The following is a 24,137-nucleotide window of genomic DNA, read 5'->3' on the forward strand; positions in this document are numbered from 1 at the left end:
GCGAAACGGTGCGTCCTTCTTACGTTTGCAATGCGATTGTTGTTTTGCGTTTGATTGCCGCAACGCAGCGCCGGTGTTTCCCGCACGCGCAATATTTCTCTTGCACGGTATCCGTGCCGTGAGCCAGTCCCTTCCCTTGAGAACTGCCGCCGCCCGCTTTTATCCCAGATTTCGATTTCCCCGCTAAATTACAGCCACTGGATTCGGATAAAGCTCTAGGATTGAGTTGGAAACTGGTAAAGTGGCAGATGACCACGGCAGCTAACAGGCGACCGCGGCAGATGGAATGCGGCCGGCGATGGACGAGCGCGGCGTCGGTCGCTACATGGAGCTCTCGAGCGACTGGTTCACGTAGGGCAGCAGCTTCGCGTCCCGGCGGCACGGCGCAGTCCGCGACGGCGCGCCGGGACGCCTGGCGCAGTTCACGTACGAGTGACGCCCCGGCGACGTCGCCGGCAGCGGGGTGCTGGCACTGCTCTGCTGCCGAGAGCGCTCGCAGCTCCGCAAAGTGGAGCGCGGGCTGGATGTGGATGCGGCCTCGAGCGTGGCGACGGCAACGCCGCCACCGCCGCCAGCATCGGCGCCGTCCGGAGGCTTCGGCGACTCGAACGGCGGCACGTAGGCGAGGTTCGAGAAATTCCCGTTGGAGAAAGGTGGCCCCGGCCAGAGAGACGGCGCGTGGCCGTGCCAGACGTACTCGTGGCACGGCGTCCTCGAGGTTTCGTCTGCGCGGTCTCCTCCCAGCGGCGGCGGCGATGTCGCGTTGTCCCCGGTGCCCGGGGACGCCCGACGGTCTGAGAGGTCGTCCTCAAGCCTCGCTGCGTTCGGCAAGAGGCGGGCCACGCTCGCGTCCTTGTTGTTATTGTTGTTGTTGCGTAGAGGCGGCGGGGATCCGATGCCAGCGCCCCGGTCCGTGACGGATTTCGGCACGAGGCTCGGAGCGGACTCGATCAGAAGCGGGAGCTCGATTTCCTTGCCGAGGTCGTCAAAAATCTTTCCTTCGAAAACGTCGATCATTGCCGTCTCCCCTGCGATCTTCATCGTTCCCAACTCCTTCCTCCCCGCCGTGGGCGATGTCTCTGTCAGCTCCGAGAGGACCTCGACGACACAGACCTGCGCGTTCGAGTCGGCTGGGACTGTGCAGCCGACTTCATACGACTCACCCAACCACCTCTGTTGCATAAAGAAGACAAAGATCCCCCGTATAGCCTTAACAGAACTGTTGGGGCAGGTGCTGTTAGCGAGCACCTATGAAGGCCGGCACAGCACACGAGGGGGTGTGGGTGGCCAACACCACGCCCGGCAGCCTTTGTCTCCCTCGTGGCGATGTTTAAACACTGCACCAGGCACTCAATGAGCCTGAGTCGACCTAGGGGATGCCCGGGACAGGTTCAGATAATCGTCACTGGTGTTGGCTGTGAGCGGGAATCGAACCCGGGTCGCCAGGTTCGAAGCGCTAACCGTTACACTACCGCTCCCCACACGTGCACACACATGCACACACACACGTACACACACACGTACACACACACATGCACACACACACACGTACACACACACATGCACACACACACACGCGCACATGCACACACAACAACAACCACCACCAAGTGGCGGTGACGTCACCACGGCGCTTGTGCCAGGCTATGTGCACTCTAAGGCCTCGTAGGTCACGGGACAGACCCATGTGTCATGGGTTGACTGACTAAGATGAGTGGCCGATGCGCCACCTGTGCCCCCTACTGTGCCAACTTGTGCATACACACACACACGCGCGCACACGACAAAGATCGCCCGTTCATAACAGGTTTTTTTTGTTAGATCGTGTAAAATAGAAATGTGTGGTTAAACCCACCACCAATTCGTAAGGTCTGTCACGTAATCAAACAAAAAGGTATGTCACGTAAACAAAAACTGGCAATTTGTTACTAGTTCACCACATTTATATTTATGCGATCTAACTCAAAACCCCATATTATGAATACTGGTATCTAAAGCCTTTGTGTTAAATCCCCCGTTCAGCATTGCTGCCGTGACCTGCAGTGCTGGTGGTGGTTGAGCACGCTGTGATGGAGACGAAACAATCGGTGTCTGCTCGAGCGACTCCCACACATGGGCGGATGATCAATGTGTGAAGTACACGGCACACAGCAACCGCTGTCGTAGCAGTAGCGCTAGTCGAGTGATAAGGAGACGAGCGACCACCGCTGAGCAAGTGACTGGAATTGAATCGGTCACTGCCGGATCATCAATCACCCAGACCGCTGCTTCACTCTGAGTTGTATCCCCGCACCTGCGATTGGCACGGTTGGCTACGTACGGTGCGAAAGAAGTTCAACGTACACACGGGCGTATGAGGTGCAGGAGTCCGTGAGAAGGACCTGCGTGCGCCACCCGGGCGAGGGCAGCAGCAGGGTGCTGCCTGTGCTCATTTACACGCCGCTGGGACGAGCGCTCTCCAACTCACTGCCTGGAGCTCGTTTCCATCGGTGACTTTTATCGCTGACACCGTCGAGAAAGCGACCGAAGAGTTGAATAAGGAAGCGCACCGAGTGGGGCTCCAGATGGACAGACACAAAAGTGAGGCTTTTAGATTTACAGATCCACCATCCCTGCCCATTCACCACACTCCATCCACCATCCACCACACCCCATCCACCATACACTACGCCCCATCCACCACACCCCATCTACCATCCACCACACCCTATCCACCATACACCACGCCCCATTCACCATGCCCTGTGTCCACCACGCCCCGTGTCCACCACACCCCGTCCACCACGCCCCATCCACCACACCCCATCCACCATCCATCACACCCTGTGTCCACCACGCCCCGTGTCCACCACACCCCATCCACCATCCACCACACCCTGTGTCCACCACGCCCCGTGTCCACCACGCCCCGTCCACTGCTTTATGCCTGTGGAGCCGGCACTGGCCATCTGGTGCCCAGAGAATGTGGGGTAGAAGTGAGGGGGCAGTGGGGGCTGGTGGCGGTGTGGCTACCTGGAAGAGGCCGGCAAAGTGAGTCTCCAAGCTGGGGATGGGAGGCCACACGTGCTCCTTGATTCTGCACCACACAAGAAGACAAATGATCATCCCTGTCGCCTGTTACAGACACCTGGGGCGAGTGGCGTTAAAGCGAGTGGGGCCGGTGAAGGCCGTCACGGCACGCGAGGTGGTAGGTTGGTAAACACCTTTGTCTACCCGATGTTCACTACACACCGCGCCAGATACTCATTGAAGGCCACGTTGACCCAGGGAAAGCCCAGGCTAAACGCACACACAAACACACGCACGCACACAGGCACACGGACACACCCGTGCAGTGCGCACACTTGGCTGGGCCCGTACGAGGCGCAACGTAGCGGTGGATTGAGCATGCGGACCTGCCGGCGTGAGCGAGCGACGCGCCCAGAGCCATGAGCAGCAGCAGCAGCAGCGCCACCACCGCCAGCGCGCGGATGATCCAGGCGGCACCATCTGCACCGAAGAGAAACATCCTCCGTGTAGCCCACACACGGACTGCTGGGCCAAGTGCTGTTCGTTGAGCAGCAGCGCCTGTGACGGCCGCGCCCCTATGAAGAGGTGGTGTGGCCAGCGCCATGCCATGGCCGTCTTTGTCTCCCCAATGTTGATGTTTTAACGCAGCGCACCAGATACTCATTTAAGGCCGAGTCGATCTAGAGGTGGCCCAGACCCGATTCAGATGCAGGTGCGTGCATTTCATTCTGTCCCAGGCTTGGCCTCACCGCCGACGCCGCCACTCGTTATTGTTCGCAAGCCGTGCGCACACTCCTTGCGTCAACGCCTTTGCTTGTTATCATGAGGGGTAACTGTGGCTGTGTTGTTATCGTGAGGGATAACGGTGGCTGTGTGTTGTTATCGTGAGGGGTAACTGTGGATGTGTTGTTATCGTGAGAGTTAACTGTGGGTGTGTGTTGTTATCGTGAGGGTTAACTGTGGGTGTGTGTTATCGTGAGGGGTAACTGGCTGTGTTGTTATCGTGAGGGGTAACTGTGGCTGTGTTGTTATCGTGAGGGGTAACTGTGGCTGTGTTGTTATCGTGAGGGGTAACTGTGGATGTGTACCCTCATCTCGAGTTCGTTGTCCTGCCATGGGGTAGTGACTGCTGCCCGATGTTATAGTGCAAACGTGATTCATATTTGCATTTTTTTGTATTTATCCATGCCCTGTAATGTACAGGGTGCTTCAAAAATGTTTACACTTATATGGGACTATCGTTTTTAATGGAAAAGAACGGATAATACTACACTGTCACATCATAAATGTCTGTTAATAGCGTCAAAAAGTCAGAGTCTCCACTTGTTCGCCATCATTGTTATCGCTTGTCTGGAATCTTCTCCAGGTGGTCTCCAGAGCCCGGAGGCACATTTCTCGTACTATTGTTGCCAGTTCGCAGAAGTGTAAGAGCATTTTTGAAGCAACCTGCACTTGGAGGAATGCCTCGCTTCACGCGGCACTTTGCAGGCATCTCGACTGGCGCGTTGAACGAGGGCTCGCTGTTCTGTACGATCCACCCGACTGCCCCCTCCCTCGCCCCCCCGTTGTTAGTCACGTGTCTGGACGCCACGGGTGGCAAGCTGTTAACTACCTCGCCTAATCTACCGGACGTTGTGGGTTCGATCCCGACCCTGACGCCTGCTGTATATTCGGAGTGTGCGTGTCTCTCTCCCCGTGGTCGCGTGGATTTTTCTCCGGGTCCTCTGGTTTTTCCCTCCACGTTTAGAATCATGTTTTTAGATTATTTGGCTGCTATATATGTCCACGTGATGATAAGCCACTTTGTTGAGCTATCATTTGTGGCCAGGTCGCTTCTGAAAACGTTCGACATAGCTCAGTGGGCCTTACCTGGTAAAAAAAAAGTTTCGTTTAGTTATGAGTCCATAATTATGAAAATATCTTAGTTGTGTTGAAACGCGTTACTCTAGTAGGTTTTGGATCAGGAAAAAAATTCTCGGGAACGCATCTTAGTTCATAAAATGTGTTACATTATGTAAAGACGCGTTTCAATACACGATTTTTTACTTTTGCGTTCAGGTGTTTCGATATCGCAGCTGAAACGCATACAGAGGCACGCCCGCATTCGTCACCGATGTTGGCCGTGAGTGGGAATCCAACATGGGTAGTCGGGTTCGAGGTGCAGTGCTAACCGCCGTGCCACCGATCCCAGCGCACGCACGCAGACAACGTGACCGCCAAGTTCCGCCGTGTGACCGCCACGTTCCGCCGTGTGACCGCGCAGACAGAACGTCGGCAAGTCGGCGGCGCGCCACGTTGTTACTACGGAGATGGAGAAATAGCGGCCCTCCTGGGGACGGAGGAAACGCCACCGCCACTTCTTGCGCAAGGGCGACCTGGGTTACAATGTCAGGTGTTGTTAGCGAGCGCCTATTAAGGCCCGCGCTGCCGCTCCCTCCGAGGGGGTGGTGTAGCTGGTGTGAGCTCACCGATGATGAATCGCACTATAATTGTGCACTCTGCAAATAGCTACAGGGAGCCAGGTACGATGTTTTGTGTTAAATAATGATGATGATTGTTGTAAGAGAAGGCAATTGTGGTCATTGGGTCCTGAGGCGCCACGTCCACAGCAGAGTACGGGGGCATGCCTCCAATTTAGATTTGGGCTGACTTCGGACTTAGGAATTCAGCTGCGTTGGTGTGACGTGGAGGGTGGTGTGACGTGAGGTGGTGTGACGTGGAGGGTGGTGTGACGTGGGGGTGGTGTGACGTGGTCGTGTGACGTGGAGGGTTGTGTGACGTGGTGGTGTGACGTGGTGGTGTGATGTGAAGGTGGTGTGATGTGAAGGTGGTACGACGTGTGTGGTGTGATGTGATGTGGAGGGTGGTGTGATGTGAGGGTGGTGTGACGTGGTGGTGTGACGTGGTGGTGTGATGTGAAGGTGGTGTGACGTGTGTGGTGTGATGTGACGTGGAGGGTGGTGTGATGTGAGGGTGGTGTGATGTGGAGGGTGGTGTGACAGGGTGGTGTGACGTGGTGGTGTGACCTGAAGAGGGTGGTGTGACGTGAGGGGTGTCTCTGTTCTCCTATCCCGATCTCGCAAGGATTCACCGCGGGAGGAGAGGCGTCAGGGTCGACCGGCTACACCAGCACCACGGAGGCGGCGTGCTGGTGTCGCCAAGTCCAAGTAAACACTCACGAGAGACGGGAGTCCTAACCCCTAGGGTTTGTGGTTTTACCCAATTTCCGGGTGATATTTTAAAACCTGGCAATTTTTCGTATTGCAACACCGGCATGCGCCACGGTGGCTAAGAGACGTTAACTACCTCGCCTGGTATGCAGGAGGTCGTGGGTTCGATCCCGACCCTGACGCCTGCTGTATATTTGGAGTTTGCGTGTCTCTCTCCCGATGGTCGCGTGGATTTTTCTCCAGGTCCTCCACATGTAAAATCAGCATCACGCATTTAGAACATTTGGCTGCTTTACATTTCTACATAATGAGCCACTTTGTTGAACTTTCATTTGTGATAGCCAGGTCGCTACTGAAATAGATCTCTAGAGCTCAGTAGGGCTGACTTGGTAAATAGAAAAAAACAATTGTGATTATTTTGGTTCGGTGTTCTGCGAATATCGAGCAAGCTTGTGTGAGTCCCGTGCGGTGCAAGAGGTTGAGACTTTGTGTTCTAGAGTACGAGGTGTGCGTGTTGTAGACTAGTCCAGGCGTGTGTTCCAGACTTCTCGGCATTCGTGTTCTAGAGAGCACACGGTGCCAGCGTTGCGGAGTTGTGTGCCTGGTAAAATAAAAAGTAGTTATCGTCGTTTTTGAGTTTCAGTGCCGTGGGCCACATCTCACCCGTGGGGGCGCGGGGCTTGACGCTGACGGGGGAGCTCCAGGCCCCCCACTCTCCCGCGAGGCTCACGCCGTCGGGCCTGGCACGCACCTGCACCAGGTAGCCCGGCCCGGCCCGCAGGCTGTGCAGCCGGTGGTGGCCTCCCTCGGCATGGCCCACACTCACGAGCTGACGGGGGGCACCGGTGGTGGGGATGAGGGGGGCACCAGGGGGGGGGGTCACGGAGGGAGACGCGCAGGGACCGCTGCAGCCAATCGGAGCCGGTTTGAGCCTCACAGTGTGCGGCAAGGCACGCGGCATCACCGTGCAGGGAAGGGGGTGAAGTTTCTCGCGGGCACGGTAAGGCCGGCAAGGAGTCACGGCACCAGGAGAGGGTAGCCCCCTCGTGTAGCAATAGGATTATGGTTAGGATCAGCTCGAGGTAAATTTAAGGATTAGGGTTAGGGATAGGTTAAGTATAGGGAGTATAATTATGGTTAGCATTAGGTAAAAGTTACGTTTAGGGAGTATAATTATGGTTAGCATTAGGTAAAGGTTAAGTTTAGAAAATCGCATGATGGTTAGGTATAAGGTTAGGCGGTGAGGATCAGGGACAGCTTGGGGTTGACATTAGCAATAGGATTTGAATTGGGGTTAAGAATAAGGTTGGAGATTAGGGGTTATGATGTTAAGTATTAGGGCTAGAGATAAGTTTGTGTTTAGGGTTAGGATTATGGTCAGGGTTAAGAATAAAGTTGGGGTGAGTGGATAGGATTGTGGTTAGGATTAGGGTGAGCGATACGTTTTCAACGAGGGATAATATTGTGGTTGGGGTGTGGGGCGATGAGGAACGGCAGTGGCGGACCTTCCACACGGAGGAGTTGTCGGCGATGTAGCGCAGCTCGTAGTGAAGGTGTTCGCTCAGCTCCTGGCTGGGCGGCCCCCACGCCACCGTCACGTCGCCCCCGGAGCCGTCGGGCTCGGCGCTCACGTTCACGGGGGGGCCCGGTCGCACTGTCCATACATGGCCATTAGTATCACCGTCATCATCATCGTCGTCGTCACGATCATCATCATCGTCACGGTCATCATCATCGTCACGGTCAATCATCGTCGTCACGGCCATCATTGTCATCAAAGGTTTATGTTATCTTAACATGCGTGAAATGCTTTGAACCTAGTGCTATGAGAGGCACTCGAAAATAAACATTAGTATTACTCTGATTAAAACTGCATGAAAACTCCACAAGGACGGGCTAAAGAAAATCAGTCGCCATTCTGACTGCCTGGAAATTCACGAATCCTCCTTCAATGTTCAAGTCGTGCCAAAACAGCCTCAACGCGTCCGGGAGTCTGGTGACCAGGACCGGAAGGGCAATGACCATCGTCATCATCCAGACCGTCAAGAGAAGCGAGCGGGGCTTGATGCGTCATGGCCAGAAGGGACGATGGCAAAAAAAAACGATGGAGCGGCAGCCGAAGAACGGCGTGCTGTAAGCGAGCACCTATTAAAGCCGGAACTGCACACGAGGGGATGGGTGGCCATCACCACGCTCGACCGCCTTTGTCTCCCCAGTGGAGATGTTTTTACGCACCACACTAGGAACTAATTTGAGGTTGAGTCGACCTAGGGGAGGCCCAGGACCGGCTCAGATAATCGTCACTGGTGTTGGCCGCGACCAAGAATCGAACCCGGGTCGCCGGGTTCATAGCGCAGAACACTAACCACTACACTACCGCTCCCCACACACGTACACACACACACGTACACACACACGTACATACACACGTACACACACACGTACACACACACGTACATACACACACACGTACACACACGTACATACACACATACGTAGACACACACGTAGACACACACACGTAGACACAAACACACGTACACACACACGTACAACAACCGCCATTCGCCACTAGGTGGCGGTGACGTCACCACGACGCTTGTACCAGGCCAAGTGCACCTTGAGGCCACGTGAAGTGTCGAACGCCCGCTGGCAGGAGGTCACGGGGCAGACCCAGCAGGTGCCATGGGTCGACTGACCGAGATGACCGAGATGACTGGCTGATGCACCACCTGTGCCCCCTACTGTACCAACTCGCTGTGCTTTAGCCACACGGCGCTCCGCTCATTGTTGTGAGCGTCGCTCCTCCACCCTCCGTTGTTGTTGGAGGGCGACTGCCTCCAACTGCCCAGTAGCGTCCTTCACGAGCCTCCTCCACTGAGGCCGATCTTGACACCGCTGGTACCAGTCATCGGCAAGTCCACTCAGCTCCACGTCCTCCTGTACCACATCACTCCATCTCCTCTCTAGCCCGTGCCGCGCCCGTCTAGCCCCCTCGATCCGGCCGAACAAAAGCTGTTTAGGCATGCGGTAGCTGGGCATGCGGGCCACATGACCCAGCCAACGCAGCCTTGCCCACCGGAGGAGCTCACCGATGTGACTTTGCCAAGATCTTTCAAGGATTTGTGAGCTCCTCACACAATCCAGCCCGGTTAAACCCAGGATGGATCGCAGGCAGGCCAGCCTAAATGTTTCCAACCGACGAAGATGCTCCATTAGGGGGGTCCACGTTTCGCAAGCGTCGAGAAGGGAGGGAATGACCGTGGCCGAGAAGACCTGAAGCTTCGTGCGGAGCGACTGATTCGGAGTGAGACCTCTGCTGAATAACTGGAGCCGGTCATAAGCACACTGCCCAGGTATGGGAAACTCTCCACTCTCTCCACAACTGCCCATCACCGATTGGGAGTTGTGGGGGTGGAGTGTCCGATGGTACAAAATACCCAGGCAGGTGCTTAGTTTTGGTGGGGCTGATGGTAAGGCCCCACCTCTTAGTGGCACGCTCCAGTCTCAGCAGCAGCGTCTCCAACTCCTCTTCTGAATGAGCAGCTATTACCAAATCATTGGCATACATAACGTGGTTGACCAATAGGGAGCCATCCCTTGATCGCACCCGGGCGTCGATCAGCCTCCCATTAAATCTGTACCAAATGGAAATTCCCCCGGTACAGCTATTGAAGGCTTCACGAACTACGCAGTCGAAATAGATGTTAAATAATGTGGGAGCCAGAGGACATCCCTGTCGCACCCCAAGGTGTACAGGGAAAGGCTCCGACTCCCGGCCACGTAGTTTTACCCGGCCCGCTCACCATCATGAAGGCCCTTAATGATCGTGAGCAGAGGGTCAGGGACTCCGAAAGCACGAAGAACAACCCAGAGCCCAGGCCTACTGATGGTATCATTGGAATTCCAACACATGTACACACACACGTACACACACACACGTACATACACACACGTACACACACGTACACACACACGTACACACATAGGTACACACACAGACACGTACACAAACACACACGTACACACGTACACACACGTATACACACACACGTACACACACACGTACACACACCCACGTACACACACACGTACACACCCTGCTGACGCACGAGGAAGGGCCCTAGCTGCACTTCGTGCCGCCCGTTTGCATTGGAGGCGTTCACGGTCACCAGCACGGCGCTGTCTTCGTGCACGGGGAAGCCGCAGCGCCAAGTCGGGCCTCGCTCCGCTTCCTCGTCCCACTCCTCCTCCCGCTGCCACTCAGCAGCACAGGGCTGAGCTCGCCCCCCGCTGCCGGCGCACGTACACACGCACGTATACACACGTGTATGAGCACGCACGCAGAGACACGCATGAACACGCACACACACGAACACGCACACACAAACAAGCGCACACACACGCACACGCACAACGGCGACGTTGTCGTGACAGCACCCAGCGGTAACGCCGTTCCACCGCTCGCGCGGATGTCCGCGGTTTGAATCCGGCAGGCCGCCCTGGTTATTACTGCTGGGGGTGCTTTCACAGTGGACGTTAAAGATCCTGCGACGTCATTCAAAACGAGGAATAGGCCATCGTGTAGCGGGGTCACGGTCCAGATTTTCCAACTAATAAAAAAATGACAGCGCAAACTACTCAATCTGGATTATATGCAGCAGCAATAATCGCCCCCTACTGGCAGACTGATGACCGTTTGCAGGCCAGGCGCTGAGTTACCTTGTGCCGCACAAGGACAGCTGCCACTGGGGGTGCCCTGTTTAATTGTTTGAGATGAGACGCGAGGATGTCAGTGAAGCAGTGAGACTCCACGGCGTGAAGAGGAGTGCGGCACTACCAACACACAAATCGTCGTCATCATCGTCATTGCAATTGTCGTCATCGTCGTCATTGCCATCGTCGTCATCGTCGTCATCCTCGTGATCATCGTCATCGTCGTCATTGTTGTCGTCATTGTTATCATCGTCGGCATCGTCATCACGACGGTCAAAACATATCGGCATCACCGCAACACGACACGCAGCGCCATTACCCGAGTCGATAGGAAGCCGTGAAGGAGGTGTCGCTCAGGTTGGCGGCTCGAGGGCCCTGCCACTCACACACGACGGACATCAGGTCGGCCGTGAAGCAGCGGACGTCCAGCTTCCCTGGAAACGACGACAACGAGGATGAGGATGGGATGCTCGCGTGCGAACTCGACGGGGCTGTGGTCGCCACCAAGCCGGGGTATTGCCGTCGTGCGTGTCGGGTGGCAGCAGTCGATTTGTACCGACACCCGGCACCGTTGTTGCATTGAATTTCATCGCAGTGACTGCCGAGCAGTTTGCATGACAGACCTCATGCCGAATGAGAAATGTGTCCGGGTTTGCTCTGTGGGAAGGAGAACAACCTGAAAGGGAGCTCAGACGCGGAGTCGGCACCGCTGACATCCTGGCTTTGAATTTGGATTTCAGTCATTAAAACCGGGGTTTCAAGCGTAGCGAGTCGATGGATCTCCAGACGCGCACACACACGCGGATCTACAGATGCACACACACGCGGATCTCCAGACGCACACACACACTCGGATCTCCAGACGCACACACACACGCGGATCACCAGACGCACACACACACGCGGATCTCCAGACGCACACACACACGCGAATCTCCAGACGCGCACACACACGCGAATCTCCAGACGCGCACACACACACGCGGATCTTCAGACGCACAGACACACGCGGATCTCCAGACGCACACACACACGCGGATCTCCAGACGCACACACACACGCGGATCTCCAGATGGACACACACACTCGGATCTCCAGACGCACACACACACGCGAATCTCCAGACGCACACACACACGCGAATCTCCAGACGCGCACACACACACGCGGATCTTCAGACGCGCACACACACACGCGGATCACCAGACGCACACACACACGCGGATCTCCAGACGCACACACACACGCGGATCTCCAGACGCACACACAAACGCGGATCTTCCAGACGCACACACACACGCGGATCTCCAGACGCACACACACACGCGGATCTCCAGACGCACACACACACGCGAATCTCCAGACGCGCACACACACACGCGGATCTTCAGACGCGCACACACACACGCGGATCACCAGACGCACACACACACGCGGATCTCCAGACGCACACACAAATGCGGATCTCCAGACGCACACACACACGCGGATATCCAGATGGACACACACACTCGGATCTCCAGACGCGCACACACACGCGGATCTCCAGACGCACACACACACGCGGATCTCGAGACGCACACACACACGCGGATCTTCCAGACGCACACACACACGCACATCTCCAGATGCACACACACGGATCTCCAGACGCACACACACACGCGGATCTCCAGACGCACACACACACGCGGATCTCCAGACGCGCACACACACGCGGATCTCCAGACGCACACACACACACACATCTCCAGATGCACACACACGCGGATCTCGCGACGCAAACACACACGCGGATCTCCAGACACGTACACACATGCGGATCTCCAGACGCGCACACACACGCGGATCTCCAAATGCGCACACACACGCGGATCTCCAGACGCACACACACACTCGGATCTCCAGACGCACACACACACGCGAATCTCCAGACGCGCACACACACACGCGGATCTTCAGACGCACACACACACGCGGATCTCCAGACGCACACACACACGCGGATCTCCAGACGCACACACACACGCGGATCTCCAGATGGACACACACACTCGGATCTCCAGACGCGCACACACACGCGGATCTCCAAACGCGCACACACACGCGGATCTCCAGACGCGCACACGCACTCGGATCTCCAGACGCACACACACACGCGGATCACCAGACGCACACACACACGCGGATCTTCCAGACGCACACACACGCGGATCTCCAGACGCACACACACACGCGAATCTCCAGACGCACACACACACGCGAATCTCCAGACGCGCACACACACACGCGGATCTTCAGACGCGCACACACACGCGCGGATCACCAGACGCACACACACACATGGATCTCCAGACGCACACACACACGCACATCTCCAGATGCACACACACACACGGATCTCCAGACGCACACACACACGCGGATCTCCAGACGCACACACACACGCGGATCTCCAGACGCGCACACACACGCGGATCTCCAGACGCACACACACACACACATCTCCAGATGCACACACACACGCGGATCTCGCGACGCAAACACACACGCGGATCTCCAGACACGTACACACATGCGGATCTCCAGACGCGCACACACACGCGGATCTCCAAACGCGCACACACACGCGGATCTCCAGACGCACACACACACTCGGATCTCCAGACGCACACACACACGCGAATCTCCAGACGCGCACACACACACGCGGATCTTCAGACGCACACACACACGCGGATCTCCAGACGCACACACACACGCGGATCTCCAGATGGACACACACACTCGGATCTCCAGACGCGCACACACACGCGGATCTCCAAACGCGCACACACACGCGGATCTCCAGACGCACACACACACTCGGATCTCCAGATGCACACACACACACGGATCACCAGACGCACACACACACGCGGATCTTCCAGACGCACACACACACGCGGATCTCCAGACGCACACACACACGCGAATCTCCAGACGCACACACACACGCGAATATCCAGACGCGCACACACACACACGGATCTTCAGACGCGCACACACACGCGCGGATCACCAGACGCACACACACACACGGATCTCCAGACGCACACACACACGAGGATCTCCAGACGCACACACACACGCGGATCTCCAGATGGACACACACACTCGGATCTCCAGACGCGCACACACACGCGGATCTCCAGACGCACACACACACGCGGATCTCGAGACGCACACACACACGCGGATCTTCCAGACGCACACACACACGCACATCTCCAGATGCACACACACACGCGGATCTCCAGATGCACACACACACGCGAATCTCCAGACGCACACACACACGCGGATCTCCAGACGCACACACACACGCGGATCTCCAGATGCACACACACACGCGGATCTCCAGACGCACACACACATGCGGATCTCGAGATGCCCACACACACGCGGATCTTCCAGACGCACACACACACGCGGATCTCCAGACGTACACACACACGCGGATCTCCAGACGCGCAAACACACGCGGATCTCCAGACGCACACACACACACACATCTCCAGATGCACACACACACGCGGATCTCGAGACGCAAACACACACGCGGATCTCCAGACACGTACACACATGCGGATCTCCAGACGCGCACACACACGCGGATCTCGAGACGCACACACACACGCGGATCTCCAGACGCGCACACACACGCGGATCTCCAGACGCACACACACATCTCCAGCTGCACACACACACGCGGATCTCGAGACGCAAACACACACGCAGATCTCCAGACACGTACACACATGCGGATCTCAAGGCGCGCACACACACGCGGATCTCCAGACGCGCACACACACGCGGATCTCCAGACGCACACACACACGCGGATCTCGAAACGCCCACACACACGCGGATCTCCAGACGCGCACACACACGCGGATCTCCAGACGCACACACACACACACACATCTCCAGATGCACACACACACGCGGATCTCGAGACGCAAACACACACGCGGATCTCCAGACACGTACACACATGCGGATCTCCAGACGCGCACACACACGCGGATCTCCAGACGCGCACACACACACGGATCTCCAGACGCACACACGCGGATCTCGAGACGCGCACACACACGCGAATCTCCAGACGCGCAACACACGCGGATCTCCAGACGCACACACACGCGGATCTCCAGACATGCACACACACGCGGATCTCCAGACGCGCACACACACACGGATTTCCAGACGCGCACACACACGCGGATCTCCAGACGCGCACACACACACGGATCTCTAGACGCACACACACACGCGGATCTACAGACAGACATACACACGTGGATCTCCAGACGCGCACACACACACGGATCTCCAGATGCGCACACACACGCGGATCTCCAGACGCACACACACACGCGGATCTCGAGACGCCCACACACACGTGGATCTCCAGACGTGCACACAGACGCGGATCTCCAGACGCACACACACACGCGGATCTCGAGATGCACACACACACGCGGATCTTCCAGACGCACACACACACGCACATCTCCAGATGCACACACACACACGGATCTCCAGACGCACACACACACGCGGATCTCCAGACGCACACACACATGCGGATCTCTAGACGCGCACACACACGCGGATCTCCAGACGCACACACACACACACATCTCCAGATGCACACACACACGCGGATCTCGCGACGCAAACACACACGCGGATATCCAGACACGTACACACATGCGGATCTCCAGACGCGCACACACACGCGGATCTCCAAACGCGCACACACGCGGATCTCCAGACGCACACACACACTCGGATCTCCAGACGCACACACACACGCGAATCTCCAGACGCGCACACACACACGCGGATCTTCAGACGCACACACACACGCGGATCTCCAGACGCACACACACACGCGGATCTCCAGATGGACACACACACTCGGATCTCCAGAAGCGCACACACACGCGGATCTCCAAACGCGCACACACACGCGGATCTCCAGACGCACACACACACTCGGATCTCCAGACACACACACACACGCGGATCACCAGACGCACACACACACGCGGATCTTCCAGACGCACACACACACGCGGATCTCCAGACGCACACACACACACACATCTCCAGATGCACACACACACGCGGATCTTCAGACGCGCACACACACGCGCGGATCACCAGACGCACACACACACATGGATCTCCAGACGCACACACACACGCGGATCTCCAGACGCATACACACACGCGGATCTCCAGATGGACACACACACTCGGATCTCCAGACGCGAACACACACGCGGATCTCCAGACGCACACACACGCGGATCTCGAGACGCACACACACACGCGGATCTTCCAGACGCACACACACACGCACATCTCCAGATGCACACACACACGCGGATCTCCAGATGCACACACACGCGGATCTCCAGACGCACACACACACGCGGATCTCCAGACGCACACACACACGCGGATCTCCAGATGCACACACACACGCGGATCTCCAGACGCACACACACACGCGGATCTCGAGATGCCCACACACACGCGGATCTTCCAGACGCACACACACACGCGGATCTCCAGACGTACACACACACGCGGATCTCCAGACGCGCAAACACACGCGGATCTCCAGACGCACACACACACACATCTCCAGATGCACACACACACGCGGATCTCGAGACGCAAACACACACGCGGATCTCCAGACACGTACACACATGCGGATCTCCAGACGCGCACACACACGCGGATCTCGAGACGCACACACACACGCGGATCTCGAGACGCAAACACACACGCAGATCTCCAGACACGTACACACATGCGGATCTCAAGACGCGCACACACACGCGGATCTCCAGACGCGCACACACACGCGGATCTCCAGACGCACACACACACGCGGATCTCGAAACGCCCACACACACGCGGATCTCCAGACGCGCACACACACGCGGATCTCCAGACGCACACACACACACACACATCTCCAGATGCACACACACACGCGGATCTCGAGACGCAAACACACACGCGGATCTCCAGACACGTACACACATGCGGATCTCCAAACGCGCACACACACGCGGATCTCCAGACGCGCACACACACACGGATCTCCAGACGCGCACACACACGCGGATCTACAGATGCACACACACGCGGATCTCCATACGCACAGACACACGCGGATCTCCAGACGCACACACACACGCGGATTTCCAGACGCGCACACACACGCGGATCTACAGACGCACACACACGCGGATCTCCAGACGCACACACGCGGATCTCGAGACGCGCACACACACGCGAATCTCCAGACGCGCAACACACGTGGATCTCCAGACGCACACACACGCGGATCTCTAGACGCGCACACACACGCGGATCTACAGACAGACATACACACGTGGATCTCCAGAACCGCACACACACAGGGATCTCCAGATGCGCACACACACGCGGATCTCCAGACGCACACACACACGCGGATCTCGAGACGCCCACACACACGTGGATCTCCAGACGCGCACACAGACGCGGATCTCCAGACGCGCGCACACACGCGGATCTCGAGACGCCCACACACACGCGGATCTCCAGACGCGCACACACACGCGGATCTACAGATGCACACACACGCGGATCTCCATACGCACAGACACACGCGGATCTCCAGACGCACACACACACGCGGATCTCCAGACGCGCACACACACGCGGATCTACAGACGCACACACACGCGGATCTCCAGACGCACACACACGCGGATCTCCAGACGCGCACACACACACGGATCTCCAGACGCGCACACACACGCGGATCTCCAGACGCGCACACACACACGGATCTCTAGACGCGCACACACACGCGGATCTACAGACAGACATACACACGTGGATCTCCAGAACCGCACACACACAGGGATCTCCAGATGCGCACACACACGCGGATCTCCAGACGCACACACACACGCGGATCTCGAGACGCCCACACACACGTGGATCTCCAGACGCGCACACAGACGCGGATCTCCAGACGCGCGCACACACGCGGATCTCGAGACGCCCACACACACGCGGATCTCCAGACGCGCACACACACGCGGATCTCCAGACGCACACACACACATCTCCAGATGCACACACACACGCGAATCTCGAGACGCAAACACACACGCGGATCTCCAGACGCGCACACACACACGGATCTCCAGACGCGCACACACACGCGGATCTACAGACGCACACACACGCGGATCTCCATACGCACACACACACACGCGGATCTCCAGACGCACACACACACGCGGATCTCGAGACGCACACACACACGCGGATCTCCAGACGCACACACACACGCGGATCTCCAGACGCACACACACACACGGATCTACAGACGCGCACACACACGCGGATCTACAGACGCACACACACGCGGATCTCTATACGCACACACACACACGCGGATCTCCAGACGCACACACGCGGATCTCGAGACGCACACACACACGCGGATCTCCAGACGCACACACACACGCGGATCTCCAGACGCACACACACACACGCAGATCTCCATACGCACAGACACACGCGGATCTCGAGACGCGCACACACGCGGATCTCCAGACGCACACACACGCGGATCTCCAGACACGGACACACACGCGAATCTCCAGACGCACACACACGCGGATCTCCAGACACGGACACACACGCGGATCTCCAGACGCGCACACACACACGGATCTCCATACGCACACACACACACGCGGATCTCCAGACGCACACACACACGCGGATCTCCAGACGCACACACAAACGCGGATCTCCAGACGCGCACACACACGCGGATCTCCAGACGCACACACACACACGCAGATCTCCAGACGCACACACACACGCGGATCTCGAGACTCGCACACACACGCGAATCTCCAGACACGTACACACATGCGGATCTCCATACGCACACACACACACGCGGATCTCCAGACGCACACACGCGGATCTCGAGACGCACACACACACGCGGATCTCCAGACGCACACACACACGCGGATCTCCAGACGCACACACACACACGCAGATCTCCAGACGCACACACACACGCGGATCTCGAGACGCGCACACACGCGGATCTCCAGACGCACACACACGCGGATCTCCAGACACGGACACACACGCGAATCTCCAGACGCACACACACGCGGATCTCCAGACACGGACACACACGCGGATCTCCAGACGCGCACACACACACGGATCTCCATACGCACACACACACACGCGGATCTCCAGACGCACACACACACGCGGATCTCCAGACGCACACACAAACGCGGATCTCCAGACGCGCACACACACGCGGATCTCCAGACGCACACACACACACGCAGATCTCCAGACGCACACACACATGAGGATCTCGAGACTCGCACACACACGCGAATCTCCAGACACGTACACACATGCAGATCTCCAGACGCGCACACACACGCGGATCTCCAAACGCGCACACACACGCGGATCTCCAGACGCACACACACACTCGGATCTCCAGACGCACACACACACGCGAATCTCCAGACGCGCACACACACACGCGGATCTTCAGACGCACACACACACGCGGATCTCCAGACGCACACACACACGCGGATCTCCAGACGCACACACACACGCGGATCTCCAGATGGACACACACACTCGGATCTCCAGACGCGCACACACACGCGGATCTCCAAACGCGCACACACACGCGGATCTCCAGACGCACACACACACTCGGATCTCCAGACGCACACACACACGCGGATCACCAGACGCACACACACACGCGGATCTTCCAGACGCACACACACACGTAGATCTCCATACGCACACACACACGCGAATCTCCAGACGCACACACACACGCGAATCTCCAGACGCGCACACACACGCGGATCTTCAGACACGCACACACACGCGCGGATCTCCAGACGCACACACACACACGGATCTCCAGACGCACACACACACGCGGATCTCCAGACGCACACACACACGCGGATCTCCAGATGGACACACACACTCGAATCTCCAGACGCGCACACACACGCGGATCTCCAGACGCACACACACACGCGGATCTCGAGACGCACACACACACGCGGATCTTCCAGACGCACACACACACGCGGATCTCGAGACGCACACACACACGCGGATCTTCCAGATGCACACACACACGCGGATCTCCAGACGCGCAAACACACGCGGATCTCCAGACGCACACACACACACATCTCCAGATGCACACACACACGCGGATCTCGAGACGCAAACACACACGCGGATCTCCAGACACGTACACACATGCAGATCTCCAGACGCGCACACACACGCGGATCTCGAGACGCACACACACACGCGGATCTCCAGACGCGCACACACACGCGGATCTCCAGACGCACACACACACATCTCCAGATGCACACACACACGCGGATCTCGAGACGCAAACACACCCGCGGATCTCCAGACACGTACACACATGCGGATCTCAAGACGCGCACACACACGCGGATCTCCAGACGCGCACACACACGCGGATCTCAAGACGCACACACACACGCGGATCTCGAGACGCCCACACACACGCGGATCTCCAGACGCGCACACACACGCGGATCTCCAGACGCACACACACACACACATCTCCAGATGCACACACACACGCGGATCTCGAGACGCAAACACACACGCGGATCTCCAGACACGTACACACATGCGGATCTCCCGACGCGCACACACACGCGGATCTCCAGACGCGCACACACACACGGATCTCCAGACGCGCACACACACGCGGATCTACAGATGCACACACACGCGGATCTCCATACGCACAGACACACGCGGATCTCCAGACGCACACACGCGGATCTCCAGACGCGCACACACACGCGGATCTACAGACGCACACACACGCGGATCTCCAGACGCACACACGCGGATCTCGAGACGCGCACACACACGCAAATCTCCAGACGCGCAACACACGCGGATCTCCAGACGCACACACACGCGGATCTCCAGACACGCACACACACGCGGATCTCCAGACGCGCACACACACACGGATCTCCAGACGCGCACATACACGCGGATCTCCAGACGCGCACACACACACGGATCTCTAGACGCGCACACACACGCGGATCTACAGACAGACACACACACACGGATCTCCAGATGCGCACACACACGCGGATCTCCAGACGCACACACACACGCGGATCTCGAGACGCCCACACACACGTGGATCTCCAGACGCGCACACAGACGCGGATCTCTAGACGCGCGCACACACGCGGATCTCGAGACGCCCACACACACGCGGATCTCCAGACGCGCACACACACGCGGATCTCCAGACGCACACACACACACATCTCCAGATGCACACACACACGCGAATCTCGAGATGCAAACACACACGCGGATCTCCAGACACGTACACACATGCGGATCTCCAGACGCACACACACACGCGGATCTCCAGACGTGCACACACACACGGATCTCCAGACGCGCACACACACGCGGATCTACAGACGCACACACACGCGGATCTCCATACGCACACAGACACACGCGGATCTCCAGACGCACACACACACGCGGATCTCGAGACGCACACACACACGCGGATCTCCAGACGCACACACACACGCGGATCTCCAGACGCACACACACACACGAATCTCCAGACGCGCACACACACGCGGATCTACAGACGCACACACACGCGGATCTCCATATGCACACACACACACGCGGATCTCCAGACGCACACACGCGGATCTCGAGACGCACACACACACGCGGATCTCCAGACGCACACACACACGCGGATCTCCAGACGCACACACACACACGCAGATCTCCAGACGCACACACACACGCGGATCTCGAGACGCGCACACACGCGGATCTCCAGACGCACACACACGCAGATCTCCAGACACGGACACACACGCGAATCTCCAGACGCACACACACGCGGATCTCCAGACACGGACACACACGCGGATCTCCAGACGCGCACACACACACGGATCTCCATACGCACACACACACACGCGGATCTCCAGACGCACACACACACGCGGATCTGCAAACGCACACACACACGCGGATCTCCAGACGCGCACACACACGCGGATCTCCAGACGCACACACACACACGCAGATCTCCAGACGCACACACACACGCGGATCTCGAGACTCGCACACACACGCGAATCTCCAGACGCGCAACACACGCGGATCTCCAGACGCACACACACGCGGATCTCCAGACACGCACACACACGCGGATCTCCAGACGCGCACACACACACGGATCTCCAGACGCAAACACACGCGGATCTCCAGACACGCACACACACGCGGATCTCCAGACGCACACACACGCGGATCTCCAGATGCGCACACACACGGATCTCCAGACGCGCACACACACACGGATCTCCAGACGCGCACACACACGCAGATCTCCAGACGCGCACACACACACGGATCTCTAGACGCGCACACACACGCGGATCTACAGACAGACACACACACGTGGATCTCCAGACGCGCACACACACACGGATCTCCAGATGCGCACACACACGCGGATCTACAGACAAACACACAGACGTGGATCTCCAGACGCGCACACACACACGCGGATCTACAGACACACACACACACTCGGAATCGAGATGCGCACACACACACACGCGGATCTCCAGTCGCACACACACACTCGGATCTTCAGACGCACACACACACTCGGATCTCCAGACGCACACACACACTCGGATCTCTAGACACACACACACTCGGATCTCCAGACGCGCACACACGCACATGTGGATCTCGAGACGCGCACACACACACGCGGATCTCCAGACGCACACACACACTCGGATCTCGAGACGCGCACACACACACGCGGATCTCCAGATGCACACAAACACTCGGATCTCCAGACGCACACACACACTCGGATCTCGAGACGCGCACACACACACGGATCTCCAGACGCACACACACACTCGGATCTCCAGACACACACACACACACTCGGATCTCCAGACGCGCACACACACACATGTGGATCTCGAGACGCGCACACACACGCGGATCTCCAGACGCACACACACACTCGGATCTCGAGATGTGCACACACACACGCGGATCTCCAGACGCACACAAACACTCGGATCTCCAGACGCACACACACACTCGGATCTCGAGACACGCACACACACGCGGATCTCGAGACGCGCACACACACTCGGATCTCCAGACACACACACGCGGATCTCCAGACGCACACACACACTCGGATCTCCAGACGCACAAACACACTCGGATCTCGAGACGCGCACACACACACGCGGATCTCCAGACGCACACACACACTCGGATCTCCAGATGCACACACACTCGGATCTCCAGACGCACACACACGCGGATCTCCAGACGCACACAAACACACTCGGATCTCCAGACGCACACACACACTCGGATCTCCAGACACACACACACACGCGAATCTCCAGACGCGCACACACACGCGGATCTCGAGACGAACGAAAGCGGCATCTGAGGGGCGAGGCGGAGGCAGCGGCGAGCTCACCGGTGACGAACGGAGGGGCCGCCGTCACCGCTGGCGACCACGTGCTCCAGGGCCCTGCGTACTGACTCTGGTCCGAGGGCCGGGCCCTGACGCGGAACCTGTACGCGGCGGCCTCCTCGTCGGGGAAGTGCAGCTCCGCCCAAGTGTCGTACGCGGTCTTCTCCTGCGGCCAACACGCACGCTCGGCTCCCTTCACGGAGCACGCGGCAACGGAGCCGAGGGATTTCCCGGCGCCGAGGGCACCGACGCCTCGTCAGGGCTCCCCCTCACAAAAGACCCAACTCACACGATCCCTGGGGTCGACGCTCACAGTTTACCCTGAAACCGCGTCCGCACAAACCGTGGCAGTAGATGCGGATACCTGATGTTGCGCAACTGGACAATGTGAAACTCTCCAGCGGTGTGCGACTCTGGTCATCCAGAACAGACCATACAACATGTAACGACGCAATGCCCCGATCCACAAATGGGAAGAAGACGTCACCGTGATACGGTACCGCTGC

At 57.8% G+C, this 24,137-nt stretch overlaps 1 protein-coding gene across 1 annotated transcript in view; it reads right to left on the reverse strand.

Annotated features, from left to right (window-relative positions):
• Window positions 1–251: 251 nt before the first annotated feature.
• The window catches only part of MPL (MPL proto-oncogene, thrombopoietin receptor), a 33,745-nt gene continuing 9,859 nt past the window's right edge, over window positions 252–24,137 (reverse strand). The window contains exons 5-12 of the mRNA XM_078867833.1: window positions 23,635–23,797; window positions 11,215–11,329; window positions 10,279–10,472; window positions 7,685–7,833; window positions 6,843–7,008; window positions 3,396–3,489; window positions 3,013–3,076; window positions 252–1,173 (exon numbers count right to left, since the gene is read on the reverse strand). Coding sequence (XP_078723959.1) covers window positions 322–1,173; window positions 3,013–3,076; window positions 3,396–3,489; window positions 6,843–7,008; window positions 7,685–7,833; window positions 10,279–10,472; window positions 11,215–11,329; window positions 23,635–23,797 — 1,797 coding nt within the window. The 3' untranslated portion in view covers window positions 252–321. The remainder of the gene's footprint in view (window positions 1,174–3,012; window positions 3,077–3,395; window positions 3,490–6,842; window positions 7,009–7,684; window positions 7,834–10,278; window positions 10,473–11,214; window positions 11,330–23,634; window positions 23,798–24,137) is intronic.

The sequence above is a fragment of the Lampetra fluviatilis genome, chromosome 24 (assembly GCF_964198595.1).
Source record: "Lampetra fluviatilis chromosome 24, kcLamFluv1.1, whole genome shotgun sequence".
Lineage (NCBI taxonomy): Eukaryota > Metazoa > Chordata > Hyperoartia > Petromyzontiformes > Petromyzontidae > Lampetra > Lampetra fluviatilis.